The 21,620-nt window shown below is 37.0% G+C and overlaps 1 protein-coding gene across 1 annotated transcript in view; it reads right to left on the bottom strand.

Moving 5' to 3' along the window:
• LOC135203983 (histone-lysine N-methyltransferase SETD1B-like) overlaps positions 1 to 17,729 on the bottom strand; it is a 196,027-nt gene extending 178,298 nt beyond the window's left edge. The window contains exon 1 of the mRNA XM_064233907.1: positions 17,667 to 17,729. Coding sequence (XP_064089977.1) covers positions 17,667 to 17,729 — 63 coding nt within the window. The remainder of the gene's footprint in view (positions 1 to 17,666) is intronic.
• Between the last annotated feature and the right edge of the window lie 3,891 nt (positions 17,730 to 21,620).

Below are 21,620 nucleotides of genomic sequence, written 5' to 3'. Positions count from 1 at the left end.
TTTATATTACTCTATTCTATTTTATTTATTTTTTTATATTGTTCGAATTTTTACTCTTGAATTTTAAGGTTCGTTAGGGTGCTAGCTTATTTGGTATTTGTGGTGATAATGTTCCAATTTGTGATATAGATATATATATATATATATATATATATATAATATATATATATATAATATATATATATAGTATATATATATATATACTATATATATATATAGTATATAAGGAACATTATCACTACAAATACCAAATAAGCTAGCATCCTAACGAAGCTTAAAATTAACGAGTAAGAATTCGAACATTTAAAAAAATAAATAAAATAGAATAGAGTAATATAAAACACGGAAAAATATTCACTAAGTAAAAAAAAAAAAAAAAAAAAATATTGATAAACCCACAAGTAACCACTTTGCGTAGCCCCGAATTTAGCTGCAACAAGTAACTGGTTGAAAGCGTATTTTGGCGTCGACAAATCTTTCTACCTAAGTTTGTTTTAAGCTGATTAAAAGCTATAATGGAGGACCTGGGTCCAGGTAACGCCTGATGGGGGTATTTTTTTTACAGGGGTGGGGCTGTGGAGGGGGGGATACTATTTTACAAGGGGGGCTGTGGGGGGGGGGTTAATACTATAATACTATATACTTGGTCTCCATCAATCATGCTTTCACAAGCACAAAATTAAGAATAACTAATCGTCGAAATCATGTATATGAAAACCGCTCAAATAATCTTATGATATTTAAATACACAGCGGACTTCTTCTTAAACGCATTTTTTAAATGTCGTATATGTTGCACATGCCACAAAGGTCAGATGTTAAACGCGAGATACGTCTCTTTTAGGATGGTAAATGCTCTGATCTTTATCTTTGCCTCCATAAGATGATATTTATCTTTGTCCCCATAATAAATATGAGCAATATAAAACCCACTAAGGCCTATGTTGAAATTTGGGAAGTAAATTCAGAGAGAGACTTATCAAGATAAATTAATAAGATAAATTACCATAAATTTTTCTATACCTGCTCAGAATAATATTACCTTTAAATGCTGAGATCAGGGGTCGAATAAAAATGACTGTTATTATCAATGTTTGGAAGTTATCCATAGAGGTGACTGACTGCTAAATAGGGGTCCAGAGAAGAAGAAAATTAAGGAAAAATGGAAAAATAAAGAAAATAGGACCCACGAAAAAAGAAATACGGTACGAGGAAAATTGACACAATGGAGTACCGTTGCCAGGCCTTTCGACTTCTCGTCCTTTACTAAGCAGTCTGCTTAGTAAAGGACAGAAGTCGACAGGCCTCGCAGCAGTACTCCATTGTTTCACTTTCGATCGTGGGTTTTGTCTTCATTCATACATTCATCACGTTCCATATTTCCGTGATTCAGTTATGCACATACGCTGAGTTATATCGCACACAGACAAGCTTACTATCGTAGAAACTAATGTATAATTTCCCACGGTATACGTATCAACATCATGCAATTGTGAGTGTTCGAATTAGCGTCATCGAATGGCAGAACCAACCCAGATTGTAAAATGAAAGTTCTCACATTTACCTCAAGGAAATGATTGATACAGTGACGTCTAGCATATGCAAAATTCTTCAATTAATTCGTCTTGATTAATTCGAATTCCTCTCAAGCAGCGGAAGCTTTCTTATTCTTTTCCCGCACAATTGGATATCACACCGTTGTTATGCATCATTGGATTAGCGACGAAATGCAGGCAGTGCATTTAACTTCCGCCATATTATATTCCTCAGCCGTAACCTTTCTTAATGCATTTAACCTTTTAAAGGCCATATTATATTCCTCAGCCGTAACCTTTCTTAATGCATTTAACTTAAGGCATACTATATTTCTTAGCGTAACCTTTCTTAATGCATTTAACTTAAGGCATACTATATTTCTTAGCGCAACCTTTCTTAATGCATTTAACTTAAGGCATGCTATATTTCTTAGCCGTAACATATCTTAAGGCATTTAACATCCGCCATATTATATTTCTCAGCCGTAACCTTAGTTGGTAAGAAGTGAAGGCTTTTGTTTGGTTTATAAATATTTTTCTAGTGTGTTTTTTTATTTTTTTTTATTTTTTTTTTTTTGCTGACTATGCACGGCTAATTAAATCTATTCATACTATTTCTCAGCCGTAATCTTTGCTTAAGTTCGTAAGTTAAGTTTGTTTGTATGGTGTTTTTACTTAGCATGGAACCAGTGGTTATTCAGCAACGGGACCAACGGCTTTACGTGACTTCCGAACCACGTCGAGAGTGAACTTCTATACACATATCTGACCCCTGAATGGAATGCCCGAGAATCAAACTCGCGTCCACGTTCGTAAGTTAAGGTCTTATTAACAAATATTTTTCTAGAATATTCTTCCCTGTCTATGTAAAACTAATTGAATTTCTCGTATTCATTTAAAAGCTGCGTCACTCACAGCAGTCCTTTTTTTTTAAATCTTTCTTCGCCTTTAATTAGTTTTTATTTTTCTATTCGCCTTTATTTTTTCTTCCGTCTTCCACTGCATTTTCCCCAGCTGTTATCAGAAGTCCATCTCGAGCCCCTAACACAGAGATAAGTTTGTGCCTCTGTATGTAAAGCATCCATAAGTAAGACGTCGAATCGGCAAGGAGTCATCTTAATTTAGGAAAACGGCTGGCTGGGATAGGGTTCCTGTGGTAGCGAAGCCATTTACTGGGTTCTTGTTTGAGAGAAAGCTTTTACTGGGTCCTTGTTCGAGCGAACGCATCCGCAGCACACAAGACAACACGCGGGGGCGTTCCTAGCCGCTTCTGTCTTATCTGACTGGAAAACTGACTCGATATCACCTTAATGACCCCACCTGCCGCAGGTGCGCCAGGAGGAGTTCGGATAGACCGATAAAAGCACTCGAATGCCTTCGGACTTATTTACTGACTGCTTTCACCAGCGCCTTCGGTCAAGAGCAGAAGAAGAAGAAGAAGAAGAAAAATACTTGTTTACAACCTCTTTACGGCAGGCCCAGCCCAGGCAACGATGATGGAACCCCGCCATATTGGATGATTTCATCTGTATAATGAATAGTGAAGCGAGCGTTGCTCGCTGATTTATTTGGCACGAAAGCTGACTTCCTCGTCTCCGCGAGGGAGAATTCATTCATTAGCTTCGAAACGCGCGTGCGCCTTAGTGTATCTGCATATTCATTCAGCGTTGGGAGTTGGGATTCGTGTGACCGAGTAATTCAAAAGAATCAATCAATCTGTTTCTACACACATACAAATAAAGGGACGGACGAGGTGTGTGTGTGTTTGTGTGTGTGTGTATATATATATATATATATATATATATATATATATACTCATACGTATATATATATATAATATGTATATGTAAATACACATACATACATACATATATATATATACATATATATATATATATATATATATATATCATATATAGTGTATATATATATTTTATTTATTTATTCATGTGTATGTGTATATATATACGTATATATATATATATACATATATATATATATATATATATATATATATATATATATATATATATAGATATATATGTGTGTGTGTGTGTGTGTGTGTGCGCGTGCGCAATTGTATGCATGTGTATGAGGGCATCTGTCTCCCAACTCCATTTACCCTCCGTGAGCGCACATAATTATATTCACACATTCCCAACTCGAGAGAAGAGGCGAACCGCTCTAACAATATACAATACACTTCAAACTCGTCATTTGCAGGTTGGAAGTATACGTACACCCAACCCTTAAAAAATCATTTTATATCAATCTTGCAACCATGAGAAATTAATCCCATCCTACATATTTATCAAGGGACCATCATAAACCCGCCCCCCCACATAAAAAAACATTGGAACTGCTCAAGTAAAATCAAGTAAGAAAAAGACGTTTATCTCCATTAAGATCTTAGAAACGACAAGGCAATTAAGACGAAGGAAAGAAAAAAAAAGTTAATGAGAAAACTAACATTAAAAATCAGTTGAAGACTTGGAAATTGAATCGCGTTTTCCATCTATTAATGTCTAATCTCCCTCAATAAGAGAAGAAGAGGTTAATTCTCCATCTAGACTTAGTATATTTCTCAGAGGTATATAAAACTGAGAGTCCGATTACGAGGATCTGAACTGTGGAATCAGACTCTCTCTCTCTCTCTCTCTCTCTCTCTCTCTCTCTCTCCTCTCTCTCTCTCATTTTCAGGCTATGCACAGAATTATTGCGTTTAAGTTCTTTAAAGGTTAGTACCCTTCTAATAACATACTATAGTAGATTTACATGAACCGTGCATCTGATGTCCAGGCCAGTCCCTTACGACGCTCTGGTTGGCTGTTGATAAGCCAATCACAGGGCTGGAAACTCTCAGTCTCTCTAGAGAGTTCACATAGGCAGGATGTATGTTCCACCTTTCCTGAGGTGGATACAGACGCCGTCTATGTGAACTCTCTCGAGAGAGACAGAGTTTCCAGCCCTGTGACTGGCCTATCAACAGCCAATCAGGAGCGTCGTAAGGGACTGGCCTAGACATCAGATACACGTTTGATGTGAATCTACTGTAGTAGATGCTAGTTGTCTGCGACATCTTGTGCTTCTTCCTTCAGCGCTTCAGATCAATGGTAAAAACAATTTATGATTCGATGAGTAGTATGTATAGGACGAAATAAGGTCAAGAAACGACTGAATAAAAGTACCGAAACAACGAACGCGCGTCGAACAGAGGACGTAGGATGAGAAACAACACCAACAAACCCTCCTAATCCATAACGATGGCGCAGGGGCAGTGCGTGATGTTTCTCATTTGTCGATGAGCTGGTAAATTGGATCTCTTGAGTATCACAATAGCCACTGGCAAAGCTATTTAGTCGATTAACTGGTTATAGGTAAGCATATAAACGACGCTGCCAATTAATTTACTTTATAACTCGCCCGTTTGTATGGTTCGCTGGTTTTACCCAAGTGATTTAAAGTTCCGTTCGCTCCCTTACGTGTTTTGTTTGTTCCTCACCACAACGTCGGTCTGAGATCAAGACATGAGTCTAAGATTATCACATGGGTTCTTAGATCAAAACATAAGTCTACATCAAAACATAATAGGTCTAAGATCAACGCACGAGTCTTAAGATGGAAACATAACTATAAGATCAAAACACGAGTTTAAAATCAAAACATGGGTCTAAGGCCAAAACATAAGTCTACATCAAAACATAATAGGTCTACGATCAACGCACGAGTCTTAAGATCGAAACATTAGTATAAGATCAAAACACGAGTTTAAAATCAAAACATGGGCCTAAGGTCAAAACATCTAGATCAAAACATAGTAGGTCTAATATCAACGCACGAGTCTTAAGATGGAAACATAAGTAAAAGATCAAAACATGGATTTAAAATCAAAACATGGGCCTAAGGTCAAAACATAAGTCTACATCAAAACATAATAGGTCTAAGATTAACGCACGAGTCTTAAGATCGAAACATTAGCATAAGATCAAAACATGGATTTAAAATCAAAACATGTGCCTAAGGTCAAAAGACAGGTCTAAATCATAACAGGAGTCTATTATCAAAACGTTAAGTCTGATGCCAACATCGACAAATTGGTGTGGTTAACATCGTGTAATACAGTTTCGTAATTACTCCCGTATGACCTGCAAAGTTAGAAACCACTCATTTTCCATATTCATATGCTCTTACATGCACGTAATTGCATCATCTAACTAGCAGCTACGGCCAAGGTAATTGTTTCAAAAGTAACTCGTTAATACTTTACTTCCTAAGAAGTCATTTAAGAATAATTTTAGTGAACTTTAATTTCTTTTAAAAACAATTTGGCTCCAGCTCATTCCGAATGATGTATTTTTTAAAATGATTTTTAAAAATCGTCTTCACAGCAGTTAAAAGCAAAACCTCCAAGCTTGGGACGCTTAATATAAAAAAAAAAACGTAATTACTTACCGTTAACACTGAAAAATATCGCCGAGTTGACTGTACTTCGTGATAAAGGCCGAGATTAGCGATACCTCTCGAAAATGTAACAAAAATGTAAGTAGTAAAAAGTTTTTTTTTTTTTTTTTTTTTAATCGTCTTGCCAGCAGTTAAAGGCAAAACCCCAAGGGATGCTTAGTAATAAAACTAATGCGTAATTACTTATCGTAAACACTGTAAAATATCGTCGAGTTAACTGTACTTCGTGATAAAAGCCGAGGTTAGCGATACCTCTCAAAAAAAAAAAAAAAAAAAAACGGCAAAGATAAAGTAGAATTGGACTCGATGAATCTCCGCTGGAAATGAATCCTTGAAGCCTGACTCACGAATCTTTTAAGTTATAGAGAGAGAGAGAGAGAGAGAGAGAGAGAGAGAGAGAGAGAGAAAGGCCACTTCGCTCGAGCCTAATATATCGCATCGGGAGCAGGTGTAGAATTGCATACTCACTGCATAATGGGAAACATTCGTTCTTGACCAGTTTCTTTCTTAATTCTTGAGTTGTTTTAATATATATATATATATATATATATATATATATATATATATATATTATATATATATATATATATATATATATATATATTGGTATTTTTGTGCCTCGACAATGTCTCATTAAAGGACGAAAGCGCTCTGTACGAATTTCTGCCTGTTATTTTTCCAGTGGTATTCGCTTATATAATTTAGTCACGTGCATCTACTGTGATTTTTCAAGTCAGTGTGTATATTCTATATGTATATATATATATATATTATATATATATATATATATATATATATACATATATATATATATATATATATTATATATCTATATATATATATATATATATTTATATCTGTATTAATAACTTGGACTATTACCTACAAAATGAACTTAAAATGAATTACACATCCACAAATAACCCGTATGATGATTTTCCCCTGACTTTCGTTCATGTGTCACACTTTTCATAATACTTAGTTTTGAGAAAATTGGTGTAGAATGCGATACATATCGATGATATTTATAAATATCGCTAATAATTTATATATTCTAAATAATAAACCTTTCCTGCGAGATATTTTACTAATAATTTACCATCTTTACCAACGTGTCAGACGAACAGTCCGAAATGAGCGATAACAACAGCATTGCCAACCTCTCAAGATCTCCCGAAACGGTTACCACTAAGCAATTATTTACAAATATATCACAGAGCAGTTGGTATGTCTGAAACTCCTTCTCTTTTGAACGTCATAATTACCTTATAAAATTTGGAATAATGAGATTTTGAGACTAAAATGATTAAATACAGCAGTAAAGCGGTTGAGTAACTGGTTGAACCGTTCAATCTTGGGTAAATATGCGATCAACATCCATTATTTACTCTCACGATTGACTTACGAGTGGAAATCAGTTGGCTATTCAAAGGTTATCGAGAAACTCTTCTTTGTTTATACTGTGTAGACTCTTTGAATCAACGTGACATCATATTCTTTATTAAAGATTGTCTTACAACTATACAGAGTTTACGTTGCTCAAAATTGTATTTTAGTAATATATTCTGACAAGTGGAAAAATGTGAAATTGTAATTATATTAACTAAGTTATTTCTTGTTGTATAGCCCTTGCTATCAGTGATAAAAATGACGTTTGTTTAATAAAATGGTCCCGATGGTTCTACGTTAGCATGCAAAATGTGGAAGTTTTATTTGTGTTTTTGAAAAACAAGCAGGACTCGGTTGTTAATCTGCCTAGTATATACCAACACCAAATGTCATGCGCTTTAAATAAAAAAAAGATGTTATATCGTAAATTTTGTTTCAATAAATGCTTCTATCACGAACATGTTCGCCTCTCAACTGCTTTTAAATTCAATAATCTGTCTTTGCTAAGACTTCGTTTGTGAATGGGAAGTTGCCAAGTACAGAAGAATATTTGAAAATAATAATCAATCATCTTACATCAACTAGGCAGCTGAAATGTACTTCATCAGCTGAACAATTATGAAACACCTGCCATGACATTTGGGGAAACTATGCAAATAGCAAATAAATATCATTCGAAAATGAGAAATTAAATCAATAAAAAAGTTGCGCCGTATTAGCACTAGACCATTACTACCGGTGTACGAAAGCGTTGAAAATGTACTTTTTCTGGAAGTGATTTCGTCTATTCTTGTGTTCCTCTTCAAGCTTGTATTGAGTATTGAGCTTTCTCCTTTGTTTTTAGTCTTTCCCATGTCTATAGTAGGGTCACTGTTTCCTATCAGCCTTCTGCACCTGAATGTGTCCAATGCATCCTGACTTCCTAAGACCTTTCTCCCGCTAGTCATTTGTCATTTTGCCTTTCCACACACACTTAGGCCTCCCTCTTCTTCTCCTTCCATCCACCACCATTCTCATACTGAGCTTACCCTTCCATCTTGCTTTAATCAGTTCCTCTGTCAATTCATCACAGAATATGCGTTCAGCATGCAAGGGCTCAAGCATATTTTTGTCGAATGACATCTAGGCTAAGCAGGAAAGGTGTATTCCGTTGCTCCAATCGTAGAAGGTATGACTGATCAACTCGGCAAGACAGACACTCTTTGACAGTCAAGTTTCGCCCAACAAAACTGCCTCTATACTTGATAGAAAATGTTTTTCAGCTGTATAGCACAAATAACACATTGTTTCTCCACTGAACTTACTGCAATCTGTACATTTCACTACATTAGGCCGGCCACACACGTGCAGTTTCAACTGACAGTCAGTTATAACTGTCAGTTGAAACATGGCACTGTGTGGCCGGCCTTAACGAACCCAGTTTTCGACCAAACAGTCACCATTTGAAAATGGAAAACTGGGCCGACAAAAGTGGCTGTTTAACTTACTGGAACCGGTGAGTGTTTTCTTATTACGTGATAACAAAAACGCCTTAAACATCCTTTTTTTTGTTTTTTAATTTTCATGATGCTTTACGTGATAACAAAAAACGCCTTACATACTTTTTTTGTTTTTATCATGATGCTTTTACGTATTGAGTACATATTACCCACGGTTTTCATGACTTTTCAAATATCTATAAGCTTAAGAAGCGCTCAGCGAAATCACCAGAGCTCACAGGACCGGAGATTCGAATATAAAGGGGCGTGCACCAATCGACGACTGAACTGAAGCCAAACTGGGACTGTCTTGGGGGAGGGAGGTGGGGGGGGGGGGGGGGGGGGGGAGGGGGGGGGGGGGGGGGGCATCAAAACTCAAAAGTCAAATACCTGTAACAGGCGATAACATTCGCTAGTCTGTTTCGATGTGACAACTGAGTTTGTGTACTGCACTGCATCCTACATTGAGATTGAATGCATGAGTTTTTATTTTGAAACTTAGAACTGATGCGTTGGATATGATATTCTCTGTGAGTTTTAATTATTAGACGATAGATGTTGTTTAAGCATCTGGCATATATTTACAATTAACAATACATAGTAAATTATTTACTTGATCAGATATTCATGGCATTGTTTGAGGAAACTTTTTATATGCTGAATAAAAAAAACGGATGTTGCATGAATTAAAGTGGGCTGAGGGTATACCAGTAATAATAATAATAATAATAATAATAATAATAATAATAATAATAATAATAATAATAATAATAATAATAATGATATATTTCATTTCAGCTCAAGGCCATGTACATGGAATATACAAAGTAGAGACATATACACAAGCTAGATATATACATGAGATAACCTGATAAAAAATGATAATCGCCAAAATCCACACAGTTGCTGAAAAAGTGGAAAAGAATAGCATTCATAATAATGGTGCCTAATAATATTGAGAATAGTAAAAAAAAAAATGTCAAAACATGAAATTAAAAAAAATGAATACAATAAATTTATATATATGAATTACAAATACATGAGTATCTATAATGTATGTATGTATATGTATGAACATACTGAATAAAGCAGATATAAACGAATATTCATAGTTACATAGACACATACACACAGCCACACAAGACGTGATTATACACGAGCATTGGTATCATAAGACGTTATAATACCTTCATACCCTACTTTGCTTCCTAAAGCCTAGGGCGCTGGACAAATAACTTGATCATCGATTCCTATATGATGCAACATGCATGCAATGCAACACGACAGGGCCCCGAGGCCTCTTTTAATGATGAAGTCACTTTTGCTTTGAAATATGACTAATAATTGTAGCTTCTCTTAAAGCAACGTATCTTTTAAAACCCCTGTTATGAATTCTTGTATATACACGGCGTATTATTTGTATATCACTCTGACAACTAGAGAACCTGACGTGACCTGCTATATTCGCTTCGCAAATTGGTTGTTGGGTCAAAAGCGTTATCAATGGCCTACGCTTCGATTATATACATTATAAAGCATCGGAAACGTATCGGTAATCGGAAATATCATGCAGGATGATTAACCAAGAGTTTTGCGAAGGTTGATCGAGAGTTGCTTCTTGCGAATTCATAATCCGAAGTCCTCGTGTCACCTGGAGCGATGTTCGGCTTCGCTCGGCTGTAATTATTGTGACAGAATCAGGATGGGGGTCGTATAATGAAGAGGAGGGAGTTTTTAGAATCGAGAGGAGGACGGTAGTAGAATGAAGAGGAAGGAGGTCGTAGAATCGAGAGGAGGACGGTCGTAGAATGAAGAGGAGGGAGGTCGTAGAATTGAGAGGAGGACGGTCGTAGAATGAAGAGGAGGGAGGTCGTAGAATCGAGAGGAGGACGGTCGTAGAATGAAGAGGAGGGAGTTTGTAGAATCCAGAGGAGGACGGTCGTAGAATGAAGAGGAGGGAGGTCGTAGAATCGAGAGGAGGACGGTCGTATAATGAAGAGGAGAGAGGTTGTAGAATCGAGAAGAGGACGGTCGTAGGCTGAAGAGGAGGGAGGTCGTAGAATGAAGAGGAGGGAGGTCGTAGAATCGAGAGGAGGACGGTCGTAGAATGAAGAGGAGGGAGGTCGTAGAATCGAGAGGAGGACGGTCGTAGAATGAAGAGGAGGGAGGTCGTAGAATGAAGAGGAGGGAGGTCGTAGAATCGAGAGGAGGACGGTCGTAGAATGAAGAGGAGGGAGGTCGTAGAATCGAGAGGAGGACGGTCGTAGAATGAAGAGGAGGGAGGTCGTAGAATCGAGAGGAGGACGGTCGTATAATGAAGAGGAAGGAGGTCGTAGGATGAAGAGGAGGGAGGTCGCAGAATCGAGAGGAGGACGGTCGTAGAATGATGAGAAGGGAGGTTCGTAAAATGAGAAGGAAGGAGGTCGTCAAATGAAGAGATGGGAGGTCGTAGAATGATGAGAAAGAGGGAGAAAGTAGAATGAAAAAAAGGGAGGTCGTACAGTGAGGATGAAAAGGGCGTAGAATAATTACAATGAGGAGGAAAATGCCCTACAATGAAGAGAAGGGGGGTCGTAGAATGACGAAGAGGAGGGAGGTCGAACAATGAGAATGAAAAATTCGTAGAATGAGAAGAAGGGGGTCGTAGAATGAGGTACAATGAGGAGCAAAAGGCCGTGCAATGAAGCGAAGGGGGTCGTAGAATGAGGAAGAGGAGGGAGGTCTTAGAATGAAGAGACCGGGGTCGTAGTATGAGGTACAATGAGGAGGAATAGGTCGTATAACGAAGTGGGAGTCGTAGAATGAGAAAGAGGAGGGAGGTCTTACAATGAAGAGGTGAAGGTCGTAGAATGAGAAAGAGGAGGGAGGTCTTACAATGAAGAGGAGAAGGTCGTAGAATGAAGAGGAGGAGGTCGTCTTCTGGTTCTCATCTGTATGCAGAAAACCAACCCCGTGCCATAACTAATTGGTTCCAATAGCCCCCCACATGTCAAATAGCCCAGACTTCTGGCTATTTGCCGCAGTCAGTCGACCCTCAAGAGCAGTCTAATGTTTGCATCAACTAGGGCCCACTAACCCAGCCCCCTTCCCCCGCCCCCCGTTTTTTATGTCCCCTCGTGATGAAGAAAAGGAATAGGAGAATGAGAAAAAACGGAGAAAAATAAATAGGAATGAACGACCTTCAAAAGTTGCATAAGCCACTTTGGCAGCCACTAGGCTGCCAGGCCCCACGACTCTCTCCTCTCTCTCTCTCTCTCTCTCTCACATGACCGTAGAATGCTCCTTTCCACTAAGAATCTCGTTCCTTTTTATCTCTCCTTGTATAGGAAACACCTAATGTGAGAATCTCTTATTAATGTTAGCCATCAGAGCACAATATCCCGTAAGCTGATTACTTTCAACTCCGCCACTCCATCTCGCGTACGAAGATGGAGATATTGCAAGAAAAGACATAGCTACATAGGATAGAAGAGAGAGAGAGAGAGAGAGAGAGAGAGAGAGAGAGAGAGAGAGAGAGAGAAAAGGGCAGGATGGTGAAGAGTAGTAAAATAAGGTATTAATTGCCAGTCCAAGTATCTTTCTCTCATATCGTTGCCTCTTCTTGGCATCGTTGAAGAGACGCAACTAAAGAAGATAGAAGATAGAAGAGAGAGAGAGAGAGAGAGAGAGAGAGAGAGAGAGAGATGGTGAAGAGTAATAAAAAGGGGTATTAAGTCCAATTATCTTTCCCTCATCTAGGCATCGTTGACAATACACTACTAAACAAGATGGAAGAGAGAGAGAGAGAGAGAGAGAGAGAGAGAGAGAGAGAGAGAGAGAGAGATAGTAAAATGAGATATTAATTGCCAGCAGCCCGGGTATCTCTCCCTCATCTTGGCATCCTTTACCTCATAACGCACGTATCAAGCCATATAACATCATCAAGTCACCTCCTCCAGGGGACTCCTGAAAGCTAATCTACTCCGTGTACACGGAGGGAAGATAAAAACACAACTGTCTTCGCTCTGCTCTCTGCAGGAGGCCCATTCTGTAAGGGACCGAGTCCTGGCAACAAGATGAAGAAGAAGCCTCAAGCACTCAGTGTTGGGAGTTTATAGACACACACATATGTAAGTGTTTACATAATAAAAATATGGAATGTTAGTCCATATATATAAAAGATTGCTTGCAGGAATGTGATCAGACTAGAGACGCTAAAGATGACATATACAATAAGTATGTAGGCTAAGTTGACATGCCGTCATCTGTGGTCATTCATTTGTTTTGAAACAGTCCAATCTCCCTGCTTGAGACAACTACCCCGACCTATAATTCAAACAGCCTACGTGATCTGTAGCGTGTCTCATTTGATTGTGTGTTCGTATGAAACTATGTCATTTGTATGTATGTTCATATGTTCGAACTACTGTCTGCTCCTTCATAACTTGTAACAGAGATGGTAGACGAGAGAACAGAGTTAGCTATCGTCATTAGAAGACCTGTACCTCTTTACCTAAGCTTTATCATGTAGAGGAATAGGATTAGCCATCATCATTGGCATAAGCGATCAAGCTATCGTTATTAGAAGACTTTAACAAAATCCTATCTGATCTTCACCATGTAAAACTTCAGAAGAATATATAATTTTTTAACATTAGTGTTTTCTACAAGACCTCCTCACCATGAGTTTAACACATCGTCGTCATAACCAACAAGATAATACCGACTTCGTAAATGATCTACAAACCCCAGACACTCCATTGAAGATGGAAGTGCAATACCAACCGACTTAGCAGTAACATTACGCTAGTCTAACATTACCTCATAGGGCGCCTTATCATACAAGGCACAAAGCCCTAATACATATACAACACGCATATTTACATTATATATGTTTATATATATATATACATACTACATATATATATATATATATATATATATATATAGATATATATATATATATATATATATATATATATATATATCTGCAGTGCAATATCACAGTGATAATCTTGATTATAAAGACGAAATGTAAGTATTTGTAAAAATATATGTACAGAGCTTAAAGCTTGCGTTCATCCCTCTGTGGACTTGATCATTAATGTGTGTGTATATATAAAATAAAATAATGATATATATATTATATATATATATATATACCCTATATATATATACTATATATATATAGAGGTATATAGATATATATATATGTATGGGTGTGTGTGTGTGTATATATATTCATATATATCTTTCATTATTTATTTATATAAACATCGGAATTTTGTGAAACGGATCCGTTCCATTTTTTATCTATTAAAATTATGTTGTAATCTACTTGGAAAGTCGAACAAAAACTAATTTGAATTCAACTTCTTGAATTCCTCTGACCAAGAATTCAATACTAAAATAAGCGAACGAAGTTCTTCCCGTTTCATTGAATTATTTGCACTCTGACCATCATTCATTACATGCTTTGTTATGATTGCAAGGTTGTGCTTTCATGCGCGGGTGAGTGAACACGAGCGCGCTCGTATTTTCATTGTAATAAGTTGACTTCTAAACATGACAATAAGAACGCTTGCATATACATGTGCACAGTGAGTTGTGTCTTTATTTAAACAACGGATGCAATTAAAGTCGATTTTGTGATATCATTCTTCTAATTACGACTATAGTACTTTGAAAAAAACTCATTTTCTCTCTCTCTCTCACTCTCTCCATTATACTTTATTATTTTGCCTCCCCTGACCTGTCATTGTTTCTCTTTCTATAACCTTTGAAATTGGATCTCTCTCTCTCTCTCTCTCTCTCTCTCTCTCTCTCTCTCTCGTTTAAACTTGATCATTCTGAGTCCCTAGTGCTTACATTTCCATTCCTTCGATAGTCTTTGAAATCTCCTCTCTCTCTCTCTCTCTCTCTCTCTCTCTCTCTCTCTCTCTCTCTCTCTCTCTCTCTCTTCCAGTTTGTCTTCATCTCCCTATAATATCAGTAATGGCTATTTGAGCCTCTCCACTGACATTTCCATCCTTCGATAGTCTTTTGAAATCTCCTCTCTCCTCTCTCTCTCTCGCTCTCTCTCTCTCTCTCGTTTAAACTTGATCAATTGTCTTGAGGTTCGCCCTAGTGCTTACATTTCCATCCTTCGATAGTCTGTTTGAAATTTCCTCCTCTCTCTCTCTCTCTCATTCTCTTCTCTCGCTCTCTCTCTCGCTCTCTCTCTCTCATCATATTTTCCAGTTTGTCTTCATTTCCCTATAATATCAGTAATGGCTATTTGAGCCTCCTCCACTGAAGCCAATTCCTCGCTAGCCGTTTGGGACAATTTTCTGCTCAGCAAGTGCTCCCAACAGGCGACTTCGTAAAACGGGGATATTAAGCCACAGACTTCATTAATACCGAAGCTTTTAAAGTCAGTTGATACGCACATACGCCGGTAAATCACGTGCCTGTAAATAGGCTACGCTCATTAACGAAAAGTTCCGAAACTCGGGAAGTCTTAAAAAAAAAAAAAAAAAAAAAAAAAACACCACACCAAGGTTTCTTCGGCGCAATCGAGTTTTCTGTACAGCGTGTAATGCTGAATGAAACTCCCAGCCGCGGCCCATGAAACTTTCAGGTCCGGTGATGGCCTGTGTTGTTGGCACCTATAGCGGTGACAGACGCACGATCATGGGTAACTTTAAATAAATAAAAACTGCTGAGCGAGGGCGGACGGAAAAAGCGCAGACGGACAGACAAATAGCCATCTCAATAGTTTTATTTTACAGACAACTCAAAGCAAACCATGCCAGGAGATGTCTGGCAAAGGAAGGCTGTTCTTAGAAAAATCGCACCCAGTAAAAATAACATATTTAAGAAATAAACAATGCTCTGGAAAATAGCCAGTAAAAATAATATATCTAAGAAATAAACAATACTCTGGAAAACACTCAGTAAAAATAGATGAAAAAAAAAATACTTGGAGTGGTTCAATTTAATAAAGTTGAGGTTCAATCTCATTATTTATATTTAAACGCTCGCAAACTACAGTCAACACGTAGTGTAAAAAAATAAAAATAAAAAAAAGGACATCGTCTCTTTCTTGCATAAATTATTTGGCTAAATGATTTGGCTACTCAGGCACATGCAAATCATCCCCCCCCCCTGCCCCCCCAACCCCAAACTCTTAAAAAATGACCCGTCCTTTTGTCGTACGTGCGTTCATTATGAACTTAATTAAAATGACTGCTGATCAAAGAACGTCCCAGAGAGAGGACTGCCGTAACTCTTCATTTTTTCTTTGTAATCACCAAAGCACCTCTTAATGGTCATTCAGGAAACAATAGAACTTCCCTGATTTATGTTGATATTAAGACAAAGAATGCGCTGCGAGATATTTCTCCCTTTTCTCTCTCTCAGATTATCAAACTTTTGCATTAGGTGTTTCGTTCGTGTGTATGTATATATCTTTCACAAAGAGGTATTGTTTTTACTGTTTAGAAAATGGTCTGTTTTCCACAACAGTGCTGCATTAATAGACGATTTTTGTTTAGAATATTTTAGAAATGGGCTGTTTTCCACAATAATGCTCCATCACTAGACGATTTTCTTTATACTATTTTGGTAAGGCCTGTTATTTACAATAATGTTCCATGCATAAAAGAACTTGTCCATACTATTTCAAAAATGATCTCATTTTTCACAATACTATAATCACTGAAATATTTAAAAATGCAGGATATCTGAGCGCATACTTTTAACACGAAAGTTACCAAGAAAACCTTACTTTAAATGTACATGGAGTAATCATCCGCCCACTATTTACCTGCCAATTATGCTTTGAGCACATTCACAGAAGGGATTTTTCTCTGCTTGTCCTCATGATTTATATTCAAGAAGGAAAAATAATGTCATGATTTATAATACCGTCAAATGTTTCAATTATGATAAAACTCATAAAAGAGTATTTGATTGAATGAACAATGGCGTCGCGTGTAAATAATTTCTCGGGGAAGGCTCGCAAAAATTGCAAATTGTTTTCATTTATGGACACAGAACGTTTTAAACATTCCGAATATTTACGAAATTTTTTGCCTCTTTGAAGAAAGGACAAACTTATTGCCACGGGATAATAATGTCCGAGAATAGATTTGTCTCTGTGGTGCTTAGCAATATATTTTTTTAATTAACGAAGTAAAAGCACATGGTTTTATGAGGCTGCTAAAATAATTTAGTAAATTAATAATAATAATAATAATAATAATAAATAATAATTAAATAATAATAATAAATAATAATAATAAATAATTAATTAATAATTAATAATAATTAATAATAATATTATTATTATTATTATTATTTAGATTATTTATTTTAGTTATTATTATTATTACTCATAAGATGAAACCCATTGATATGGAATAAGCCCACCATAGGTGCCAGTGACTTAAAATTCAAGCTTCCAAAGGATATGGTGTTCATTAGGAAGAAGAAAGAGGAGGTATAGGGAAATACAGAAAGTAGAGATCCCAAAAATTATCCTGTGAAAACTGAATGATGATCTGATAATCTATGATCCAAATAAAAAAATCGTCGTCTATATTCTCTGGCAATTAAAATAAAAAATAAGCCACAAGGAAAAATCTAAATAACTTGATGGTCCTTATTCCAATTAAAGAATCCCGTGTTGCTGTCTATATTCTTAGGCAATTAAAATGAGTAATGAGACAAACTTCTAGCACTGACATCATCAAACCGCCGATTGGAAAATGCTATTTTAATCTTTTTCACCTGAAGCTGCCGCTCCATTAAGCAGATATTCCGCCTATGCCAGCGAGACTTACCTGCTGCTGACGATATGAGGTATAAAAGAAACCTGCAGGGAAACACATGGGCGTGAGAGGCATTGCTTTCATTCCAAATAAGAACCGCAGGGATCGTGGGCGTGCCCCGAGAGAGAGAGAGAGAGAGAGAGAGAGAGAGAGAGAGAGAGAGAGAGAGATAAAAGGGCAAGATGATGAAGAGTAATAAAATGAGGTATTAATTGCTAGTCCAATCATCGTTCTCTCATATCTTTCCCTCTTCTTGGCATCGTTGAAAAGACGCAACTATAGAAGATAGAAAAGTGTTTGTGTGTGTGTGTGTGTGTGTGTGTGTGAGAGAGAGAGAGAGAGAGAGAGAGAGAGAGAGAGAGAAGGCGAAGGATAGTAAAATGGGGTATTAAGTCCAAGTGTCTTTCCCTCATCTAGGCATCGTTGAAAAGATACACCTAAACAAGAGAGAGAGAGAGAGAGAGAGAGAGAGAGAGAGAGAGAGAGGACCCATCAGAACAGGTTGTCACTAAAGGAACCAGTGTACCCTCTATTCGGTGCTACTAAGCAACTACGCCCTTTGCTACTTGTTTGGTTGACAGTGACGACAATCGGCGGCTACCAAAATTCAACCTGCGGTTGAGATGAACCCAAGCTGCCAACCAAACCCTATTTGCTTGAAGGAACCGGAGCGAAAAAAAAGGCCAACATCATTGCTTGTCAGAATCGACCTCTTCCTTCCTTAAGAATTGAGGATTAATTGGATTAATTTTTTCTAGTATTGCTCCCTACTGAGGAAACAAGACGTCATCATCTAACGTTTTCATTATTATCTCCGGACTAATTTTTCCTAATATTGCTCCCTACTGAGAAAAAAGGACATCACAATCTAACTTTTTCATTATTATCTCCGGACTGATTTTTCCTAATATTGCTCCCTACTGAGTAAAAAGGACGTGACAATCTAACTTTCTAATATCTTCGGACAAATTTTTCCTAATATTATCCTCTACTGAGAAAACAAGATGTCATCATCTCTAATGGTTAGGAGTCGATGTCCTGCTAAATGCAATAGAGTTATGAACACCCAACACATTTGCAACATGCAACGTGGGACCTGAAATCGTCAAGCATATAGAAAGCGTCCCTCTCTGCAAGACCCGAGATCTATACGAACTGGCCCCACGTCAACTTGTTAAAAGGATTTGCTAAGTGAAGCTTTTGGCGACTGACAGCGTAACCACAGAGACATTCTCTAAATGCAGTGGATCAACGTCTGAGATAACGGATACAGTAAAGGATGACTTTCTTCTCCTTTTCCTTTTTTCTTCTTCTTCTTCTTCCTTTTGGTACCTTTATTGATCCTGGCATGCTGATGTTCTGTTTTTTTTTTTCTCTCTCGAGTTTCCTTTGCATTCATGAATTGTGGTTTTGAATCCATATTGAAAAGTTTACGTGAACAACTGGAGGGTCAATTATTTCTTTTCGTTTTTCTTTTTGTTCTCTCTTTTATTCCTTTATTGACCCTGATCTACTAACCACTTTTATTTTTGAGCTTCGTTTTGAATTCTCGTTTTGAATGCATTTTGAAAAGTCTACGAGAACAATTGGGGGATCATTTCTTTCAAACAAAATATACGTTAATTTAAACGCACACAAAATTATTCCTTCCGCACATATCGAAGACGTTTTACGGATTGTCATTAAAAATAAAAGACATGCATCTAATACCATGCTACAATAACTCATTCAGGAGAGAGAGAGAGAGAGAGAGAGAGAGAGAGAGAGAGAGAGAGAGAGAGAGAGAGACTCGCCACCAATAACGCTGAACATCCCAATGCAATAATAATAATAATAATAATAATAATAAGAGCTGCCTTTCTTGGTAGGTCCTACAAACGTGTATCTATTTGCTTAACATATGCGCATTCGAAATTAGAAACTTAACGTGCGTTTAAAACTAGCAACGTTTTGCGTTGGAGGAATTGAAGCAGCATTGAACCTTTTGTCCAGCCATCATACCCTCTCGTTATTGACTGCTTCCTTACCTTTCACCGCTTTTCCATTTTACATATTCTCCTCCTCCTCCTCCTCCTCCTCCTCCTCCTCCTCCTCCTCCTCCTCTCTGTTGTTGGTCAGTGACATGTTGTGACCCCGAGATTAACTAACGACGGCTGAGCGCTTTCTTCTGTGTTCCTTTGCCCGACATCGCTTGCCTTTTGTTCGCCTGTCATCGGCCGCTCTATCTCCCAGTTTTATTAATCCTAATTTTCTTATCAAGAAAGCATTTGAATCTGGATATTCCTCTGTGCATAGTTAGCCCTCACAATAATAAAAAAAAAATCGAATAATGAAATATAATGATGATTTCAAAGGAGCTACAACTCTTTGAAACACTTTACTAGTAGCATGAGCTTGGTGCGTCTCTGCTTCTTTGTAATGGGATTGTGCTCGTACCTGGTTCCGTTTGTATGCTTACAGATCGTTTGAATGAGCTACCCAATACAGTGTCTTCGAGGTTTATTTATTTAATGTTGTTTTGCGTTCAAAATGACTCTTGGTTCGGAGTTTCGTTGTAAACGCAATCAAATATCATCTGGTAACAGAATTATAAATAAAAATATTACTATTAACAAAAAAATAAAAAACAAATAAATAAAATAAACAAATAAATAAAAAAACAATCAAGAAAAATAAAGAATCATCATTGTAATAATGGAATAATAAGCTACTTGTTTGAAAAGAGAAAAAGACGAATGAGTAACTTCCTTACAAGGAAAAATGTAAAACAGATACCATGCGATTTCCAGTTTTTTTTTCTTTTTTTTTTTGTTTTGTTACGCACCTGTTGATAAAATAATCTGAGGAAAGTCTCTCTTTTTCATCAAATCTCACTTTTTGGGGAGGGTCCTCTGCTCTTGGAACGCATTGATATACAGTTTTTTTTTTTTTCTTTACAATGAATTATGTTTTAGGCAACATTTTAGAAATTTTTACGACACTCCGCCTCTATCCATTTCCTACCCCCGACAAAACACACACACACACACACACGCGCGCGCGCTAATATTCTCACCGATCAGAATACGAGAATTTATTCGTACGCAAAGCGATAAAAAGAAATTGCTTGCCCAAGCAACTAGCTCCTTGTTTATCTTGCCCATTTGCCGCTACAAGTACGAGTAGGCAACTAAATCCTCTTGAGTTGTCAACTAGTTCTTTACGGTTTCATATCCCCGACATTTATTATATTTACATGAATCCAGGCAAGATGTATTGGTTGTGATTAAATGAAAGAAGTCTCCATTAATCACTGTTCTTCAGTAATGACCAAATAATTGATGCCACACTATTTAAAATTATCGAAAATCATCCAGCGCTTAATCATTATTGATGGCTCTATTCTTCTTTGAATACTGGAGTCATTTTCTTGAGTGATTTTAACATTTGGGAAATATAATCCCGCTGGGGAATGTTCATCTCGATGAAGGTAGACGGCGGATGAAAAATCTGCCACCATTAATGAGTTAAGATGTATTTATTAATGCAAGTCTTCCGTGAATTTTAAATGAGGTTTTCACTTAAGCCTTAAATCAGACTGATAGTCCTTTTCGAAGTGGGAAGATGCGATTATCAATACCAGTATCATCAATGGTGAAAGCGAAACAAATCTGATAAAAGGATTTACATTTAACGGTTTAAGGAATATCGGTTTCCAGAAAGTTTTTTGTTTTTTCATTCAATCTTAAGTAATATATTCCCAATAAAGTATTCAAAATGGGGCAAATCAAGTCCGTTTATGGGATTACAAGTAACTGTTTAAGAAATATAGATTTCGAGAAAGTTTTTTTTTTTTTTTTATTCAATCTTAAGTAATATACTCCCAATTACAGTTGAGTTATAAGTGACATTATGAAATCTGCGGTAGGATTATCAATGATAAGACTATGAAACCTACTGAGAAAGGATTTTGTTCTGATTTTCCTT

This window comes from Macrobrachium nipponense, chromosome 44 (assembly GCF_015104395.2).
Source record: "Macrobrachium nipponense isolate FS-2020 chromosome 44, ASM1510439v2, whole genome shotgun sequence".
NCBI classification, from domain to species: domain Eukaryota; kingdom Metazoa; phylum Arthropoda; class Malacostraca; order Decapoda; family Palaemonidae; genus Macrobrachium; species Macrobrachium nipponense.
This window is presented reverse-complemented; position numbering and strand designations above follow the sequence as displayed.